The sequence below is a fragment of the Trypanosoma cruzi genome, genomic scaffold (genome assembly GCF_000209065.1).
Source record: "Trypanosoma cruzi strain CL Brener 1047053517131 genomic scaffold, whole genome shotgun sequence".
NCBI classification, from domain to species: Eukaryota; Euglenozoa; class Kinetoplastea; order Trypanosomatida; family Trypanosomatidae; genus Trypanosoma; species Trypanosoma cruzi.
In genome coordinates, this window is record NW_001849574.1 from 36,185 (window position 1) to 52,678 (window position 16,494).

The 16,494-nt window shown below is 50.2% G+C and overlaps 12 protein-coding genes across 12 annotated transcripts, besides 13 other annotated features; all 12 read right to left on the bottom strand.

The window, feature by feature from the left end:
- Tc00.1047053507017.4 (hypothetical protein, conserved) lies at window positions 1-376 on the bottom strand (the record flags this gene model as incomplete). The annotated part of the gene is made up of 1 exon (XM_808006.1): window positions 1-376. A coding segment is annotated over one exon (376 nt), but the record flags the coding sequence as incomplete, so codon positions are not given.
- Window positions 1-16,494: part of a sequence feature (heterozygous, non-Esmeraldo-like haplotype) that runs on past the window's edge.
- Window positions 393-519: a sequence feature (A-rich).
- Window positions 696-725: a microsatellite.
- Window positions 744-799: a sequence feature (T-rich).
- On the bottom strand, window positions 837-1,886 carry Tc00.1047053507017.10 (hypothetical protein, conserved; the record flags this gene model as incomplete). Its single annotated transcript, XM_807987.1, has 1 exon — window positions 837-1,886. The coding sequence occupies one exon, from the start codon at window positions 1,884-1,886 to the stop codon at window positions 837-839; it is 1,050 nt and encodes a 349-aa protein (XP_813080.1).
- Window positions 2,168-2,218: a microsatellite.
- On the bottom strand, window positions 2,262-3,317 carry Tc00.1047053507017.20 (leucine-rich repeat protein, putative; the record flags this gene model as incomplete). The annotated part of the gene is made up of 1 exon (XM_807988.1): window positions 2,262-3,317. The coding sequence occupies one exon, from the start codon at window positions 3,315-3,317 to the stop codon at window positions 2,262-2,264; it is 1,056 nt and encodes a 351-aa protein (XP_813081.1).
- Tc00.1047053507017.30 (hypothetical protein, conserved) lies at window positions 3,533-5,230 on the bottom strand (the record flags this gene model as incomplete). Its single annotated transcript, XM_807989.1, has 1 exon — window positions 3,533-5,230. One exon carries the CDS (start codon window positions 5,228-5,230, stop codon window positions 3,533-3,535), a length of 1,698 nt encoding a protein of 565 aa, XP_813082.1.
- Window positions 6,070-6,183: a sequence feature (A-rich).
- Tc00.1047053507017.40 (2-hydroxy-3-oxopropionate reductase, putative) lies at window positions 6,190-7,098 on the bottom strand (the record flags this gene model as incomplete). Its single annotated transcript, XM_807990.1, has 1 exon — window positions 6,190-7,098. One exon carries the CDS (start codon window positions 7,096-7,098, stop codon window positions 6,190-6,192), a length of 909 nt encoding a protein of 302 aa, XP_813083.1.
- Window positions 7,186-7,208: a microsatellite.
- Window positions 7,294-7,349: a sequence feature (A-rich).
- Window positions 7,426-8,862, bottom strand: Tc00.1047053507017.50 (polynucleotide kinase 3'-phosphatase, putative; the record flags this gene model as incomplete). Its single annotated transcript, XM_807991.1, has 1 exon — window positions 7,426-8,862. One exon carries the CDS (start codon window positions 8,860-8,862, stop codon window positions 7,426-7,428), a length of 1,437 nt encoding a protein of 478 aa, XP_813084.1.
- Window positions 8,961-8,980: a microsatellite.
- Window positions 9,073-9,100: a microsatellite.
- Tc00.1047053507017.60 (hypothetical protein, conserved) lies at window positions 9,169-10,887 on the bottom strand (the record flags this gene model as incomplete). Its single annotated transcript, XM_807992.1, has 1 exon — window positions 9,169-10,887. One exon carries the CDS (start codon window positions 10,885-10,887, stop codon window positions 9,169-9,171), a length of 1,719 nt encoding a protein of 572 aa, XP_813085.1.
- Tc00.1047053507017.64 (hypothetical protein, conserved) lies at window positions 11,101-11,628 on the bottom strand (the record flags this gene model as incomplete). Its single annotated transcript, XM_808003.1, has 1 exon — window positions 11,101-11,628. One exon carries the CDS (start codon window positions 11,626-11,628, stop codon window positions 11,101-11,103), a length of 528 nt encoding a protein of 175 aa, XP_813096.1.
- Window positions 11,770-11,806: a microsatellite.
- On the bottom strand, window positions 11,946-12,980 carry Tc00.1047053507017.70 (ribosomal RNA adenine dimethylase family protein, putative; the record flags this gene model as incomplete). Its single annotated transcript, XM_807993.1, has 1 exon — window positions 11,946-12,980. One exon carries the CDS (start codon window positions 12,978-12,980, stop codon window positions 11,946-11,948), a length of 1,035 nt encoding a protein of 344 aa, XP_813086.1.
- Window positions 13,248-13,700, bottom strand: Tc00.1047053507017.80 (uncharacterized protein; the record flags this gene model as incomplete). The annotated part of the gene is made up of 1 exon (XM_807994.1): window positions 13,248-13,700. One exon carries the CDS (start codon window positions 13,698-13,700, stop codon window positions 13,248-13,250), a length of 453 nt encoding a protein of 150 aa, XP_813087.1.
- Window positions 14,160-14,191: a microsatellite.
- Tc00.1047053507017.90 (hypothetical protein, conserved) lies at window positions 14,275-15,153 on the bottom strand (the record flags this gene model as incomplete). Its single annotated transcript, XM_807995.1, has 1 exon — window positions 14,275-15,153. One exon carries the CDS (start codon window positions 15,151-15,153, stop codon window positions 14,275-14,277), a length of 879 nt encoding a protein of 292 aa, XP_813088.1.
- Window positions 15,229-15,260: a microsatellite.
- Tc00.1047053507017.100 (hypothetical protein, conserved) lies at window positions 15,422-16,480 on the bottom strand (the record flags this gene model as incomplete). The annotated part of the gene is made up of 1 exon (XM_807996.1): window positions 15,422-16,480. One exon carries the CDS (start codon window positions 16,478-16,480, stop codon window positions 15,422-15,424), a length of 1,059 nt encoding a protein of 352 aa, XP_813089.1.

The window sequence follows — 16,494 nt, forward strand, 5'->3', positions numbered from 1 at the left end:
ACAGGAGTTGGCCTCCCAGGCAGTGACCAATAACAGGGGTACGTGTCTCAATGCATGAGCGCATTAAGCTGAGAATTGGTGCGTAGTGTGGAAGTTCGTCGTTGACACTCATCGAGCCGCCAAAACTGGCAACGCCGCGAATGCAACAATATTCCCCCTCCACGGACGTCTCGGAGACAGGAGTGAAGCGGCACGCCTCGCCGTCCCTCTTGACACAACGGATGCAGTTCTTGACGGAGGCTGGAACCAGGTTTGCCATTTCGTCCTTCCAAAACTCGTAGGTGACGTAGTCAATTCCACGCTTGGTCAGGTACACCTCCATGTAGGCAGGGGTGTCACTTGGCTCGTGAAGCAAAATCACAACCACCGGGCGCATTCGTATAAAGGATCACAAAAAAAAAAAAAAAAAAAAAAAAAAAAACAATGAAAAAAAAAAGACCAGCAAAAACGGAAAAATAAAAAAGGAAATTGCAATCCTAAACCCTAAAAAAAAAAAAAAAAAAAAAAAGAGAAAAAAAAGGTACAACGAGGAAGCACCGCAAAAGAAAGTAAACCAGCCAACCAAAGGGAAACATGTTGTATGCACATACGTATATTTATATATAAAGGTGGTTTTTCCACACAATGGGTCAAAGGGTTGTTTCTTTGTTGGTTGTTTTTCTTCCACGAGGCATCATACCAACAACAACAACAACAAAGAAAAAAAAAAAGGAAAAAGAAAAAAAGAGGAAACTTCTAGACCATTTTTCTTCTCGTTTTTCTTCTCTTTTTTTTTTTTTTTGTTTTGTTTTTTTTTTTTAATTCCTTTCCTCTTCTTTGCTTGGCGTCATTTCCAGCTAAAATTTGTAATTCAGAAAGTAAAACTTGAAAGACATCGTCAGCAGCATATGGAACACACTGACGACCGCCACGATGCCCAAAAACCACACGCGATTCAGCGTCGCCTCCCAAAGACGCCAAAAGTTAATAAGCAAAAATGCCGTTGACCACGCCCCGCCCACCATCACAATAACCCACTGGAGTGCAGACACCGGAATCGCGCAGAGAATCGTCACAGGCAGAAATAAAAACATGCTATACCCGTAGAGACACAACGTTTCCAGCAATGTCACCGGTAGCTCCTTGTATTTCATCACTCCCCACACAACACAGCCCAGTCCAAAGCAGTAGCTGTAGATAACGACAGAGGCAATGGATGCCATCGTGAAATCATACTCCCATTTCTTCTTGTCATCAGAGGACTGATGCCCAAACGCAATTCTACTCATAACGTTGCTGACAACACCCAATGCCATCCACAGGGTGGTGCAGATCCAGAAGGGACCGTACAAGTCGGGTTTTTGCGACAACGTAACACCTGCCTCTTGGAATTCATATGAGGGGGTTTGTAAGGCGTCGTTGCGCCATTCACGGTGCATCAAAAAGTCTGGCGCATTGACAGGCGCCAAGACGTTACTCATTCGAAGGAGTACGAGACGGGTGTCAACATCAAAGAAGCGCTGGTAAAATTCAATAGTCCAAAACCTGGAGTTTGACGTCGGCTGTTCCTGTCGCTGCTCTTGTGTCTGTTCCCCCGTCCCTGGCACAAATTTTTCCATGGTGAGCGATAATGGAGGCTGTGGAGGTAACGGTCCTGATAAACCAGGGGATTTGGGGCTCTCGTAGAAAGGCTGTTGCAGGTTGAACATCTGATTAGAGGTCGTGTGACCCTGTGGCTGTCCAAATCGTTCCGGCTGCTCTGAAGTGGTGTACGTTGTTTGTGGTTCGGCAAAAGGAGTGATCATGGTCTGTCCTGCTACATCTGCCTGCGGCACGGTAGTTGCGCGGGGAGAGTCAAACATCTTCTCCCTGAAGGGGTCCTCCCGCTGCTCGTGTGGGTTTGCCATGGAATTCACAATAATGGTGGTGTGACGCTGCAAGGGTTACTGTGGGGCTGGGTGGCAAAGAAGGAATCAAGACGCTTCCAAAGCCTGCAAAAATAAAAAAAAGGAAACGAATAAGAGAAATGCCCAAAGAGAGATATTGACAAATACATGTTGTTGTTGTTGTTGTTTTCTACAAATCCCCGCCCGCCTCTCGTCCGACAAATAATTCAACAACATATTTATTTATGTACATTTATATTTTACGTGTGTGTATGTGTGTGTGTGTTTGCTTGTGGGACACCAAAAAAAAAAAAAATTAAAAATAAAGAAAAAAAAAGAAAAGAAAAGAAAAACTATCGTGAAATTCCCAAACACGGCACGAGTCTTGGAGGAGTCTTATCGATGGCGTCTCTGATGAAACGCAACGGTGAGGCCCGTCAGCAAAGTGGCACCCAACAAAACGCTCGAAAGAATCTTCAACTGACGCCAATGTTGTTCTGCATCCCGCGCAGCAGCCCTCTTTGCTTTCAGTGCCTCGTAAAGCGCCTTCTCGGTCTCGGGCCGCATTTTCGGATTGTTGAACCATTCAATTGCCGTAATTCCGCAGTTGCGTGAGGAAACGGCTCCCACAAGTCCCCACCCCTCTTCGTCGGAAAGCCCACAGGAGCACAGGTCCAGAGACTGAAGGTGTCTCATCGATTCCACGCATTTAATCAACGCGCCTCGCCCATCGGATCCAACCTCGTGGTTGCCTCCAAGGTCCAAGTGAATCAACCGCCTGCTCTGCGTGTTTCTCACCGCCTCAGAAATGGCAGAAAAGCCCACGTCACGGATACAATTGACGGAGAGGTTCAACGACTCCAGACGCGATTCGCGTGGCAGAATAAGATGCGCAGCCACGTCTACCGCCCCCGCATCACCAATGCGGTTATCGCTGATATCTAGTGAGCGCAGTGAAGGGTGCCCCCTCAAGGCTTTGGCGACCACGGAGGCGCCTCCGTCACCAAGAACATTGAATGCTAATGTCAGTTCTCGAATATGTCGGCTCGAAAGAATGCCGTCGCAAAGAGTAGGCATGCCCCGTTGGGTCAGGTGGTTCGATACCAAGAAAAGCGATTCCATGCGTTTCTCTTGTAGTAAATAAGCCACATACAGAAGTGACTCGTCAAGAATGCCATTTTCATTGAGGTCGAGATACTTCAACTCGGGACAGTGCTTCAAGAGGGTGTCGCAAAGATGCTTTGCGCCTTGGGGGCCTATTTTATTGTCTTTGAGATCGAGCTCCTCCAAGTTCACCATGCAGCTAATGTACGTGTTAGCTATCTCAATGCTCAGCTCCTTGTCAATGTTGTTACCAGACAAGTTGAGCGAGCGAACGAGCGCAGGATTTTTCACTACCGACGCAAGCGGTTGGGTTCCAAGATCGCCGTATGAGAGGTTTACGTCCATCATTTCTACACGTTAAACTGGGTACAGATTTTATCCTCCTTCGTTTCCTTCCGGTTGGTCCTGAGACAATTACAAAAAGAAGGAGAGAAATTGTAATCACAAACGGCAAGCACAAGCACAAAAAAGAAAGGCGGTAAAGCCGCAAAATCCATTGGAGCGCAGACCCTGTTTGTTTGTTGTGGATTTATTCATGCCTTTTGTTTGCTGTTATTTTTTTTTTACTCGTTGAGGGCACTCCCGGCTGCAGCCTCCGTCCGCGCAACAATGGCGGTTGCGGCGGCGCTGCACCACTCCAGCGAGCGATGGGCAATACGCTTCATTCCCATGCGAAGAAGAATGGCCAACCGCTTGTTGCACGAAAGCGGCTGGGTGTTGCCGTCGTCCCCGGAATGTGTCGCCACGGGGCCGCTGCCGTTCTCCAGCAGCCGTTCATCCTCCTCCAACGAGGTGCTGAAGAGGTCGAGAATGCACCGGATGGTATCGGCTATCGTGGCAACAACCCGCGCCTCCGTCCCGGCGCCCAAACTCGCAAATGGACCTTTGCGCTCCATCGTGTCAAATTCCTCCGCCTCCGCCAAATGCACGCGCAAAAGGGCCACAAGTGCAGGCGGTGGGCGGCCGTCATGACATATCCAGCAGCGACCCGCAAGGTGCAGGCCATACGTCGCCACTAGTGCGGCCCGCCGTCCGTCCCACTCATCACCAACAACACCTTCCGGAAAATCAAAGGGAAACGGCAATCTGTCGTGTTCATTTCCCTCCAATACGAACCCGTAAAACTGCAACAGCTCCCAGTTCTGCAGCGGACCATAACTCATCCATATTTCCCGACCAATATCCTGGGCGGTCAAACTTGCCCCTATCTGCATTACAAAATCCCCCCCGTTGGGTTCCACCTTTCGCACCAACACATCACTGCGGTTGTGATGGTTAATCATGTCTGCGACGGGCACCAAAGCAATTACGACGCGTCCATCCACATTTAAATTAAAGGCGCGAGAGTCAAACGTTGCACGGGCCCACATCATCGCCTCAATAGAGAAGCATTCAAGAAATTCATCCTTTCCAAACCTGCAGCCTCCCGCAAGAGCCTCGTGGATGAAAGGCAAGACCGCCATTGTCTCTGTCTGAAACTGCGCCAACTGTGCCTTCTTAGCTAGCACGTCATCTAGCACGTCAAGGCCCTCCAGCTCTGCAAGATCTTCCCAATCCCAGAAACTTGGGACATTGGGGTACCCGCCGGGGCACGAGAGCAGCAGTTCATTCCAGTGCGATGTTTCCGCCACATACCGTTCATAGATAAGCGAAAGAACTAGAAGTGGTTCATCGCCAGAAATCATGCTCGACAGTTCGCCAGATGCATGGACAACTCGCCCCAAGTCACAGTATTGCACAACTGTATCGATAAAAAACATTCTTTCGCGAGGTACGCGCAAAAGATCACCAAACGCCGGTAGTGGAGCGTTGCAAACCAGTGAACCCTCCACGCCGGGTGTGGCGGGGCACACGACATAAGAATACATGTCGGCTCCCTTCGCCACAATTTGCGAGCCGACATGTGGTGTTGCAGTGGCTGGTTTCAGTGTGGTGGTCAGATGCTCGTCAAGCTCCTCACGCAACCGAGACGCGGCCACGGCGTCACTCATGACATCAATCCGCAATCGCAGCAGCTTCACCGCCAACTGCTCGTTCCAGGGATCCACGGGCTGTTTAAAATCCTCCATAAATGAAGAAGAAAGGTGCTCCCACAGTACACGGTGGTCCGCAGCAATGATGCGGCAAATCCACAGGAGACGCGGGAACTCGCTGCCCTCGTCCTGCTCAAGTGTCCGTCTATCCAGAAAAAGACGTTTCACGGAGGCGCACTCGCTGGCATCGAGCGCCTCTTGAAACCAACCCCGCGTCCCTGCGTCCATCTTTGCCGCCACCGACGCCAAAAAAACACGACAACAAAAACAACACTCTTTAACTCCTCCCCCCCTTTGGCTTCAAAATGTAGAAGGGCAGCAAGAAGAGTAAAAAAAAAAAAAAATGGAAATGAGGAAGTCAAAAGGGGTGCCGCCCACACCCGAACCAGTGAAAACTTCAAGCCCAATTCCGCAATGAGAAAGACTCAAATTTGTGTCAAAGTGCCTCCACCAGAAACCCTCACTGCATTTCACCTCCAAAGGCACGTAATTGTCCGGCTCGGGCCAAATTATTTCAAGCCCCATTCTGTCTTCCTCGCCAAATAAAATAAAAAAATAGAAATCCGTCAAAACCAAAAATTGTGCCGGCACGACAACTGCATGAGCCAATGACTGGAGATGCGCAGCAGCCGCTACGCACCCCTCAGGCAAGTCACCGATGCATTTTCTCACATCAAAGTGGCAATCCTCGAAAAAAAAAAGTCCGGCGGCTTGCCGCAATTCCTTCCGCGCCGTATCGCAAGACTCCTCTTGAAAAAGTCCTCGCAACCAAGAAATTGGCTCCTCGTCAAAAATAAACGTGGATATCACCTATCACCTCGCCGAATTTACTACAGCAAGTGCAAATGCGTGCATATATAAATACATGTTTTTATTTATTTATATGTGTGTACTTACACTCAAAACAAAAAAAGGACAAGAAGAAATTATGCATGATGAAGCAGCACTTGCACCGCGGAGACGTTTCGGGTCCGTCAGCAAAAATATTCTCTCGCCTCAATGGAGCAAAAACGCGTGTGCCACAACATTCGAGCACATGCAAACCCACCAATGAAAACTCGCCCACCAAAAAAAAAAAAAAAAAAACAGGAAACGAAAAAAAAAAAAAAAAAAGAGAAGAAAGAAAATAAGAAGGGGGTAAACAATTCAAAGTAAAAAAAAAAGGAAAAAGGAAAAAAAAATCGTCTTTAGTTTGCGTTATTCGTTTCCGTGATGCGGCAGTTTGCCAGGCATTCCAGCACACCGACCACCGCCGAGTTGTCTTTGTCGCCCTCACCATTCTGCACCATCGACTGAAACAGCTGCGCGTTGATGGCGGTGCTCGGTAAAAGAGCCCCAAACTCCCTGGCGGTGTCCATCACAATGCTGAGGTCCTTGTTCTGAAGGGCGGCCTTAAAGCCGGGCTCGCGATTGCCAGCAAAGAGGCGCTGTGGCTTCACATCAAGTGTCCAGCACTGCGCGGCACCGCCTTTCACAGCCTCAATCACTCTTTCGGCGTCCACATTGCACTTCTTCGCCAAAACGAGCATTTCGCCCATGGCCACCATCTGCGCCGCCACCATAATCTGGTTGACAGCCTTGCACACTTGACCGGCTCCACTCTCACCAATGTATGTGATCGTTTTGCCCATCGCACGCAGCACAGGCAAGGCCTTCTTCATTGCCTCTTCATCGCCACCCACCATGATGGTAAGAGTGCCGTTCTTGGCACCGATATCACCACCCGAAACGGGTGCGTCAAGGCAACGCACCTTCTTGTCTTTCCACATGCGCTCCGCTATCTCCCTGGCGGTTGACGCCTTGATCGTGCTGTTGTCAATAAAAATGGCTCCAGGGGAAATGCCCGAGTAGACGCCTTCCTTTCCAAAAACCACATCGAGCACATCTTGGGAGTCGGAGACGTTCGTTAGGACAATGTCCACCTTGGACGCAAGGTCCGCTGGAGACACGGCCGCCTGTGCGCCCTGCTGCACCAACTCCTCCATTTTTGAGGTGGTGCGGTTAAACACCACCAGAGGGAATCCGGCCTTGAGAATGTTGGCAGCCATCGATTTCCCCATAAGGCCGAGCCCAATGTAACCAACCTTGAGTGACATTTCCCTCCTCCTTATTAGTTTTGTCTTTTGTTTTGTTTTGTGTCCTTTTTGCTGTTATTGTTGTTTAATCCTTTCTTTGATCACTGTTTTTTTTCTTTCTTTCTTTCTTTTTCCCCTCTCGCTCCTTCAACGAGTTCCAATGAAGGAATTAAGAATAAAAATAAAAATACGGATGGCATCAGCACAACCGTGCCCAAAAAAAAAAAAAAAAGAAGATTCAAAAAGATAAAAAGAACACAAGAAATAAATAATTTGCTTCTGTGCATGTTTACTTTGGGAAGAATAAAGGGAATAAGGAACTCCAATATTTTGCAATCAGGGTGTCCCTCACGACAGCAAAAAAAACTCCCTTCTTATGCCCTCTTGGAGGCCCTCAAAGCATGCCACTGGTGGAATCTCAAGCACTTCCCCAACATTCGCCGTCTTCACAGATGTTGACGACCAGACTTCATGTTTTGACTGAAACACGTTGTAAGCAATCCGGCTGATTCGCGGTGAAAGACCAAGTCGGGCACGCACATTCGACATATGCATCGACAACCCCTTCGATGCCTGAAACACAAACACACGCACCGGTAATGGGGTGATGCCAGGACGAGATTGCCTCACCATGGTGATAAAAGGCATGCAGTCACTATGCGACGGGTTCGTGTTATCGACAACAATACTTTTGCCGGAATTCCACCACTTTTCAGCCTCCGACAGGCACTTCTCCTTCTTCTTGAGGATATCCCGATTGATGTGTACATAGCCGGCCGGCTTCAAAAAGCGGTTAAAAAACGTTGTTTTGCCGCACCCAGGGTATCCCACAAATATCACCATTTCCTGAGCCGTCCGATGAAAAGCCGCCGGTGAACTTGTCTGCAACGTACATCTTTTCCCATCCGCGTTAATGCAGTTGATCGTGAGGTTATCGTACGATGACTGCAGGCTTTGAAGTTCACCGGGACCCAATCCGTCCCAGTCCACCTCGCACGGTGCATCAGCCGCCGCCAAGAGTCGCTTGGAGATAAATTTCTCCACTCCCCTTTGGGTACTGTGACCATCACTGCAAAACAGCTCCGCCTTCGGGCAGTGATAAAACTGCTCGGGCGTGAGAAACGGGACATCAATATTGAGGGCAAACTTGCGATCGGAGCAACTGAAGTCCTTCTTCCGCCCTGCCAACGTGGCGGTCTTCCGCCCAGCGGCGTCCCCAACGTAAAAGACGTGCCCGGAAGGATCGCCGGCAACAACAATTTTTGCCGCCGCGACGGCACTCGCGTGTTCCTCAAGAAGTCTCCACATTCCCACGTTTGGTTTCCGCCAGACATCCTCCTTTGTGGAAAGGAAGGCGGTCAGTGGCATCTGAAGAGCCTCGCTCATAGCAACAATCTTCCGCTTGATGCTTTCTGCCTTCTTCACATTCCACCCCTTTTCCCCAATCCCGGACTGATTGCTCAAGATGACAACCATGAAGCCCTCGTCGTACAGCAGTCGTAAGTACTGCGGCACCACCGGCAGCAGCCACTTCCAGTCACTGGGGTCATCACGAGGAAAGACCGCCCCGCTCCGCGGCACGATGAGTGTGTCATCCAAGTCAAAGGCGGCCACTTTGAGGCGCAGACTCTTTCCAGGAATGCCAACCAGTGAGCGTCGCACCACGTCGGCTGACGGCGGCAACGCCAACACGGAACCATGAATCAGCTTCCACTCAGCAAATAAAGAGGCCGGCAAGATCTTGTTTCTTAACGCCTGCGGTGAGGGGCTCCTGGCGCGCTTCATCAAAATCAAACTACCTGCCTTTGGTGCGAGATAAAGAAAATTGAAAGGGGTTCTCCAGAAGTGCACGTGAAACACCAGAAATATCCCCCCCTCCCCCTCACACACACACACACACACAGAAGCACAAGAAACACTTATGTTGATTTCTTTGCCAATTTGTTTCCCCGGACAAAAAATAAAAAATAAAAACAAAAACACCGGCATTTCCCTTGTGTGTGTGTGTGTGTGTGTGTGCGTGGGGGGAAAAAGAAATCATTCTTATATCCGGAGTGTTTGTTTTATTCCTCCTTTTCCCAATGTCTTGCATTAATGTGAAGACCGGAGTTCCTGCTGAAGCAGCTCCATCTTCTTGGCCACACCAAACGTGGCCTTAAACACCTTCTTAAAGTCATCTTGGCCCATTGCCAAAAACACCACGACATCAATCTCCTCCCGCTCCAGGACGGGCGTGAGCGACGCCATCCCTCGCCTCTCAAAGTGGCTTTTTAGCAGCTGCACGCCGGCCGCCCCCTCTGTGTCTTTGCTCGACGATGACGATGGCGATGGCGATGGCGATGCCTCTTGGGCCGGTTCCGATGGGATGTCGGGGGGAAGTGTTGCGCCCGCTAGAGCGAGTGAGCGTGAGAGTCGTCCAAGGTGCGAGGCGCTTGCCCACTGCTTGTACTCCAAAAGCACCTCCTCCGACGTCTTCTTCTCCGCCTTTTTGGTGAAAACAATTTCCTTCAAAATCTTTTCCTCCATGACGACACTCCACTTCGCCACGTCCCGCGCGGTGTCAGTAGCCAAACGGCGGCCGAGACGACTTCGTAACTCCTCCAACTTCCGGACTGTTTGCTCCAGCCGCTCCACGTAACCGTCGGCGCCGCCAGAAACCTCGCCGTAGCATGCAGTCAGCACGCGTTGCGTCTCCGGGAACTTCTCCAGCGCGGTTATCACCCGGTGCGCGTGCTCACGGAGTCTCCAGACCTCCAACAGGGAAGATCCGGTCGACTTCTGCAGAGAAAGGAAGTCCGGCAACGGCAGAAGCGCGGCGGCGTCCGCCTCGTGGACGACAAAAGGCAGCCAATCAAAGTGCGCACCGGCAGAAGGGGGGGCAAGCATCGCATAAAAGGACGAATCGTACAGGAAGAGGGCGTACGATTCAAAATGCTTCAGCTTGTTTCTTCGCTCCCGCCGCCACCTCTCTCGCGCATCGGAAAGGTCGCCTGTCGCCACGAGAAGATGGCGACATTCGCCGAAGACCGGGACCGCGGAGCCATCCTCGAGCAGGGAAAGATTTGACTGCGGCACACCAGCAAATGTGATCGACTTTGCAGGAAGATGTGCGTCGTTCTCACACAAAGACTTTCGCATGCCCGAAAAAAAATCAGCGTCAGATAGAAATGCAGCCATCAATGGACTGCAGGCCACCTTTACCTGCGGCAAGCGAGAGACTATCTCCTGTACGGCGTGCGCGGCAAAGGGGTGCAGCTCCAGTAGGATTATTGTATGTATGCCATCAAACGGAATCGACATGCCATTGCGTGCTAGCGCTGGACGCAGCACAGTGTCCAGGAAGCGTGACGCCTGCGATGCATCCTGTGCAAAAGGTAAGCCAACAAGCACGCTATGTGCCTGCTGAAATGCAAGGTCATCGCCCCCTGTAGAGGAAAGTAAGTAGGCGCCATTCGTCATAGGGGGTTCTCCTTCAACCGATGCGTCCACGAGAAGCGTCGTGTGTCGCGCACTTTTCTCAAAGTCACAAGTAACGTACACGCCGGGCGGTGCGTGTCGCAGATACGCCGGAGTGCGACAAACTTTATTGATTATTGTCGGCAGCGCCGTCTTGCGCAGGCAACTAAGCCGCAGCATTTCTCCACACTGCAGTATGGCAGCAGTGGTGATAAGCGTGTGTATTGTGACTGAAAAGAAACAATTGAGTTTGATAAAATAAACCCAGCGGAGCAAAGGTAAATCAAAGAAAAAAAAAGTAGGACGAGAGACAAACGCAAAAGCACATTTAAATGCATCGAGGTACCGCCACATGTGTGCATTCTTATGTTTTTGAGCAATGGCAATCCATAAATAAATAGAAGAACACACAGGAGTAGGCACCGGCAACGGCGCAGTTAAGTACTAGCGGGGCTTTCTCCCTCTTAATGAAACGCTCTTATAGTTCTCCCCTATCCATCCTTCTTCGCTGCAGGGAATTACACACACGCAGAAAAAAAAGAAAAAAAAAAGAACTCGCCAGCTGTATCACTTCCGCCACGGTTCCTTGGAGGACTTGGCGTAGTAGCCTCCCATCGCACCGAAAAATACGCCAATGACGGCACCAAAGGTCGTGCCACCCTCGTTCTTTCCGCCCTCAAAGACAACAAGTGCCCCGCTCACCGCTGCCGCTGAAAGAGTCGCAGCGGCAATCGCCGGACTCACGGGCGTCACAATGAGGTGAAAGATGCCAAGAATAGTCACACTTGTGGAAAGTGCGGCGCACGACCCCACCACAATTTTATCCCCAAACCTGCGATTCTGCAGCCGCAACGGAGAAAAGCGTTGCCCCACAACAGGAGCAACCCACCCACGACGCAGCATACAAAATATATATAGATAGATAGATATATCTACACCTGGATATATATGCCGCTTCACTTCTCCCACCACCACACCCACACTCCAAAAAGATAGAAAAGGAAGAAGAAGAAAAAAAAAGCAAGCATTCTCACTTTTGGAGAAACACAGACAGAAACACAAAATGTAACGGAGTGAGAAGAAATTTGGTTTCATGATATTTTCCAAATTACTTACAATATCAGCAGTAGCCAACTCCCTTTCAGAAGGATACTTCTCCGCATCAACTAAAGCCCAAAACACAGGTATTACACGTGTTTATATTTCTTTTTTTTTTCCCCAACACACATGTCACAATGTCTATATATATATATATGTGTGTGTGTGTGTGTGTTCTTTACAACCTCCTTTCGGTTCCCTTCCCACGTTGAACGTTAGTAGGGAGCACCCCCCATCAGGTGTTTGAACGAAAATGATTAAAAGCTACTCCAATGGGAACATCGATTTTTCCTCCGTTCCTTCTTTTTCCTTCTCTAAACAAAGTGAATGCCATTTTCCGTAAAGTGGCAAAGGAGTTTTGTAATGCTATCCTGGTCCAGAAGCCGCGCTCGGCTCTCAAACACAGGATCCTGCATCACGGTCTCTAAATGCTCCTTGAATTCAGCAAGGCTCTTGACACTTGTTTTTCCCTCCATCTTCTGGTAACTGCAGTACTTCTCGTAAAGGGTTTGAACGGCATTTTTGGTGCGGAAGATGGACGACACCTTCTTGTTCTTCCTATTGAAAATAAACTTGACGAGTCCATCCCACTCCTCAAAATCCACGTCCGGCGCGGGGTGTTTTGGGTCGAGACGAATCACGCTGGACTCCACCTTAGGCGGGGGGTTAAAGCTATTCTTGCTGATCTTCATCAGGTGGCTGCAGCGGGCCAACAGCTGGGAGTTGACGGAGAGACGGCAGTACGCCTCAGCGCCAGGCTGTGCACACACACGAAGGGCAAACTCCCGCTGAAACATCAGCACGGCACACTTAAACGTCGGTTTCCTCAGCAGCTTGAAGACAAGGGCGGAGGAAATGGCATACGGCACATTTGCCACGCACTTGTCAAAGTAGGGAAACTCGTGGTCGAGACAGTTTCCCCGAATCACCTGCAACTTCGACGCCAAGGGGGTGTTTTGAAAGCGTTTGTTGAGCTCTGCCACCATACGCGAATCCACCTCGAACGCGATCACCTTCTTAGACGCCTGCAGCAACTTCTCGGTGAGATTCCCCGTGCCCGGGCCGATCTCCAGCACCACATCGGTGGGCTTAATCGCCGCCTTCTCGACAATAGCAGCAATAACAAGCGGATTCTTCAGAATGTGCTGCCCGAAGCCCTTGTTGAACACCATGCCACTCTGACTGCCGCCCGTCTTGAGTCCCACCATCGCACTCTTTTTCGACGCCTTGCGGGCCGCCGGTTTCCCCAACGTAGAAACCCGCGTGGCAAACTTCAACTTCTTTGAGGTCGCGTGTATCGGCTCCGCGGTGATGACACCCATTGGAACCGTGCGTGTCTCCTTCGGCATCCTGAGCAACGCTTACGCGAGTTCCAACAAATCCAAACGAAAAAAAAAGAAAAATAATAATAAGCTCAAAAGAATGTAATAGATGAGGCAAAAGAAAAATAAAATAAAAGAGATAATGCGACACACGAGTCCCTTCAGCAAAAGGCCTCAAGTATTATTTGGATGACGTTAAAAGGAACACAAATAAAAAAGAAAGCACATGTATATAGAAGCAAGCTACAAAATAGAAGGAGTGCAAAAGACAGGGCAAAGGCATGTTGGAGCCACTCACAAAACGACCCATGCGATACCGTTGCGGCCAATTCTTCCGCTCGTGCCCTGTTCTGCAGGCACAACCGCTGTAGAGAAAAACCCGCCAGCATCGTCTGGGCTCTTTAAACTCGTTGTTTGAGCCGCAACTGGTGGAATGTCGTGAAACACAACTGAAGCTCTTTCTCGTAAATTGTCTAAAGAAGATTGAGGGCGCTCCACGGGTGCGGATCCAACCGCACCGCCGCTCTTGTTATTTGCATGCTTGCTGGCTGAAGGAGCTCTGTCTGACGTTGTCGAAGTGGCCTCTCTTGTTTTTTGCACCGCCGAGTTCCAGCAGGACTCCATGAAAGAGAGGGCCCGCGCATTGGCGGCCGGGCTGGGCTCTGAAGCCACGTAAAATCTCTGGTCGCTCTCCCCCTCCACAAACCGCTGCAGATATGCGATTGCCTCCCGCGCAGTGAATTTCATCGTTCAGTACGACGTGCCTTCACTCCCACCCCACTTCTTTTCTTCTCCACCCCCCTCCCGTCGGTGATTTCCCACTTTATTTTCCTCCAGTATTAATTCTTTTTTTGTTTTTCTTTTAAATAACTTTTTTTTCCCCGTTTTCCCTTTGCTTCACGGATTTTATTTTGGCTACATGAGCGGCGACAAGAATAGGAAAAAATACGCAGTTTCGTCACCTCTTCCGCCCCCCCCCCCTCCCCAAAAAAAAGGCGAAGCCGCACTCACGTCCCGCGTTCCCTCCTCAGCCCCCAATGAACTCCGCAGCAAAACCAAAACACGAAGCATGCACGCAGCCAACCGGGGTTTAAATCCAAGCAAGGAAGAAATAAAACGTGCAAACGCCAAATTCGCACTCGCTGCAGAAACAAAAGCAATCGAAATGCAGCGCGAAATAATCACCATCAACTATCAAATACACATTATATATATATATATATCCATGTATGTATATAAGAAAACGCTGTGGGAAAATGGAAAGGGATTCCATAAAAGTGAATAAAAAAGAAAATGGTGCCCTTGCACGATGAATCATGCCTCATGCTCTGGGATGGGGAGCGACAATTCCTACCAAGGTATTGCCTGTAGTCCCACTCCCCTCGCCCTTTTGAATTGGAGCCGGTGCAAAGAAGCCATTCCTGTCCGGTGACGTCGCAGTCTTTTCAACACCGCTTCTTTCCTCATGACATACGGTCCCGTTAAGAATTTCGGCCGCGGGCACAGTTTTCCCATTACTTGCCTTGTGGACCGGTGGAGAGGTGGGACGCGTTGCATTCGGCGTCCTGCACACAACACACACCGTGGCGTGTGGCCTGTTTATGTATGTACACACATGGCAGGACCACACCGCCGACTTTCGCGATGGCGGGAGCGAGGCCTTAGCAGACACCTCAGTGGGACTAATCAAAATAATGTCTTCTGGCCGCGGGTCAACGAAAGTGACCTTCTTACTCTCCACCTCAATGGACCGCATCAGATTCTTGCCAGTAATTTTTTCCACACAACCTGCAAGTCTCGACAGGCTCTTCAATTCGGGAACGTCCACAAACATCCGTGAGTACTCCAACAATGTCAGACGCGCCAAACGACGGACTTTTCGATTCTCTTCGCCCTCCGCTCTTGTGGTGGCAAGTTTCACTAGTTTGTCATGAAGAGTGCAGTCAAGCGCCATCGCTGCGTGAAAGGAGAAACTGCAGGCATCCACTATTTTCTCAAGTAGCAGCAAGTACGCGTATGACTGGTGAGAACCCGGCTGAAGGTTCTCGCGTAGGACGGCTAATACTAGAGTGGGGTGCTGCTCCGCTAACAAAAGACACTCCGTCGATAGCTTTGCGGAAGAAGTGCTAGCCGCAAAAAGTACCTTTGATACATGATACCGCAGCCTTGTATCGGCAAATGTTCGCTTTAAGAAATCCATTTCGTCACAAGGGCAAAAATGCCCACGACGGAAGCAGACAATCCGCACGCAACCTCACCTCCCAAATAAAAGGAGAAGAAAAAAAGAAAGAAGGAAAGAGAGACAGAGACAGAGACAATGTACATATGTATTATTCAGTGACAAGAGGGGTCAAATACAACACAGCAGCGGGAATGGCATTTGTGCCCTTTTCCGTAGAGGGGAGGAGGAATTGCAGCGCTTCAATGGCCGCTCTACCGCTGCTATTGCCCTTCGCCACGCCACACAATCATAAATCATCTTTTCGCGCAAACTCGTACTTTGGAAGTGAACTCACGTATGGGGCGCTGCGGACGCCGAAAATCGGCTGATCCACCTCCCCATGTACCTTCTGCAGCTCCGGGTGCAGGAATTCCGTGTACCTACGTGCGCACACATCGTAAAGCGTCATCAACAAAGCCGCTGGAACGGCGTTGAGAATGGGGCGACTGGTGAAGAAACCATCATAAATTTTGCTAATGCCGTGCCGTGCCCGCACCTCCAAAATGTATGATCGATATGTGTGGGGCCTGCCCTTCGTGAACTGGTTGCGCATGTGCAGCTGATACTTGACGGATAGAAGGGGATACTGCAAAAAGAGCCCCAGAATTGCACCCAGATGGCAGTAAAAAAATAAAACACATGTCTGGCGATATACACCGTCGTACCGTGTTGCGTTGTACACACCAAACTGAGCGCCAAACTGCAACAGCCTACCACACGCCGCAGAAGCAAAGCCACGGTAAAGTCCAAGAAGTGCAGAGGGCTTCTCTCGTAATGCCGTCCTAAAAACATCTCCCACGCCTCTAAATTTCTTGGGCCCCCCAGTGGCCTCTGACGTTGCACGTAATACGTCGTACGGGTGCCGCACCGCTGCATACGCCACTCCGGTAAGACTACCGGCGGCAAACCCCCTCGGAGTGTTACTGCCCCACGACAGCACCTCGCGCAGCCAGGTGAAGACGGCAAGAAGAAAGACGTACTCGGACATGCTCCACAATACTGACGGCCCGGAAAACCAGCGCACGCTAAATAGTGTGCGAAATAACTGTGCGCGCTTGTCCGACGCATAGATGCGGTTGGACTCCCCCGGCACATCACTTAAAAAATAGAAGGAGTCAAATTTGACGATGGGATGCCTCAGAAACGCGGTGGTGGCGGAAACTCCCAAAACGACGGCGGCGTGCTGAACAAAAGTGAGCCTTGGCTCTGTGTACCCCTGTACCCGCACCAATGGCTCCTCAAACTCCCCCGCAAAGCGGGGGGCAAAGACCGGGTGGTAGCCCGTGGTGCCACTAGACATCGGCATCTAAACAGATTGTC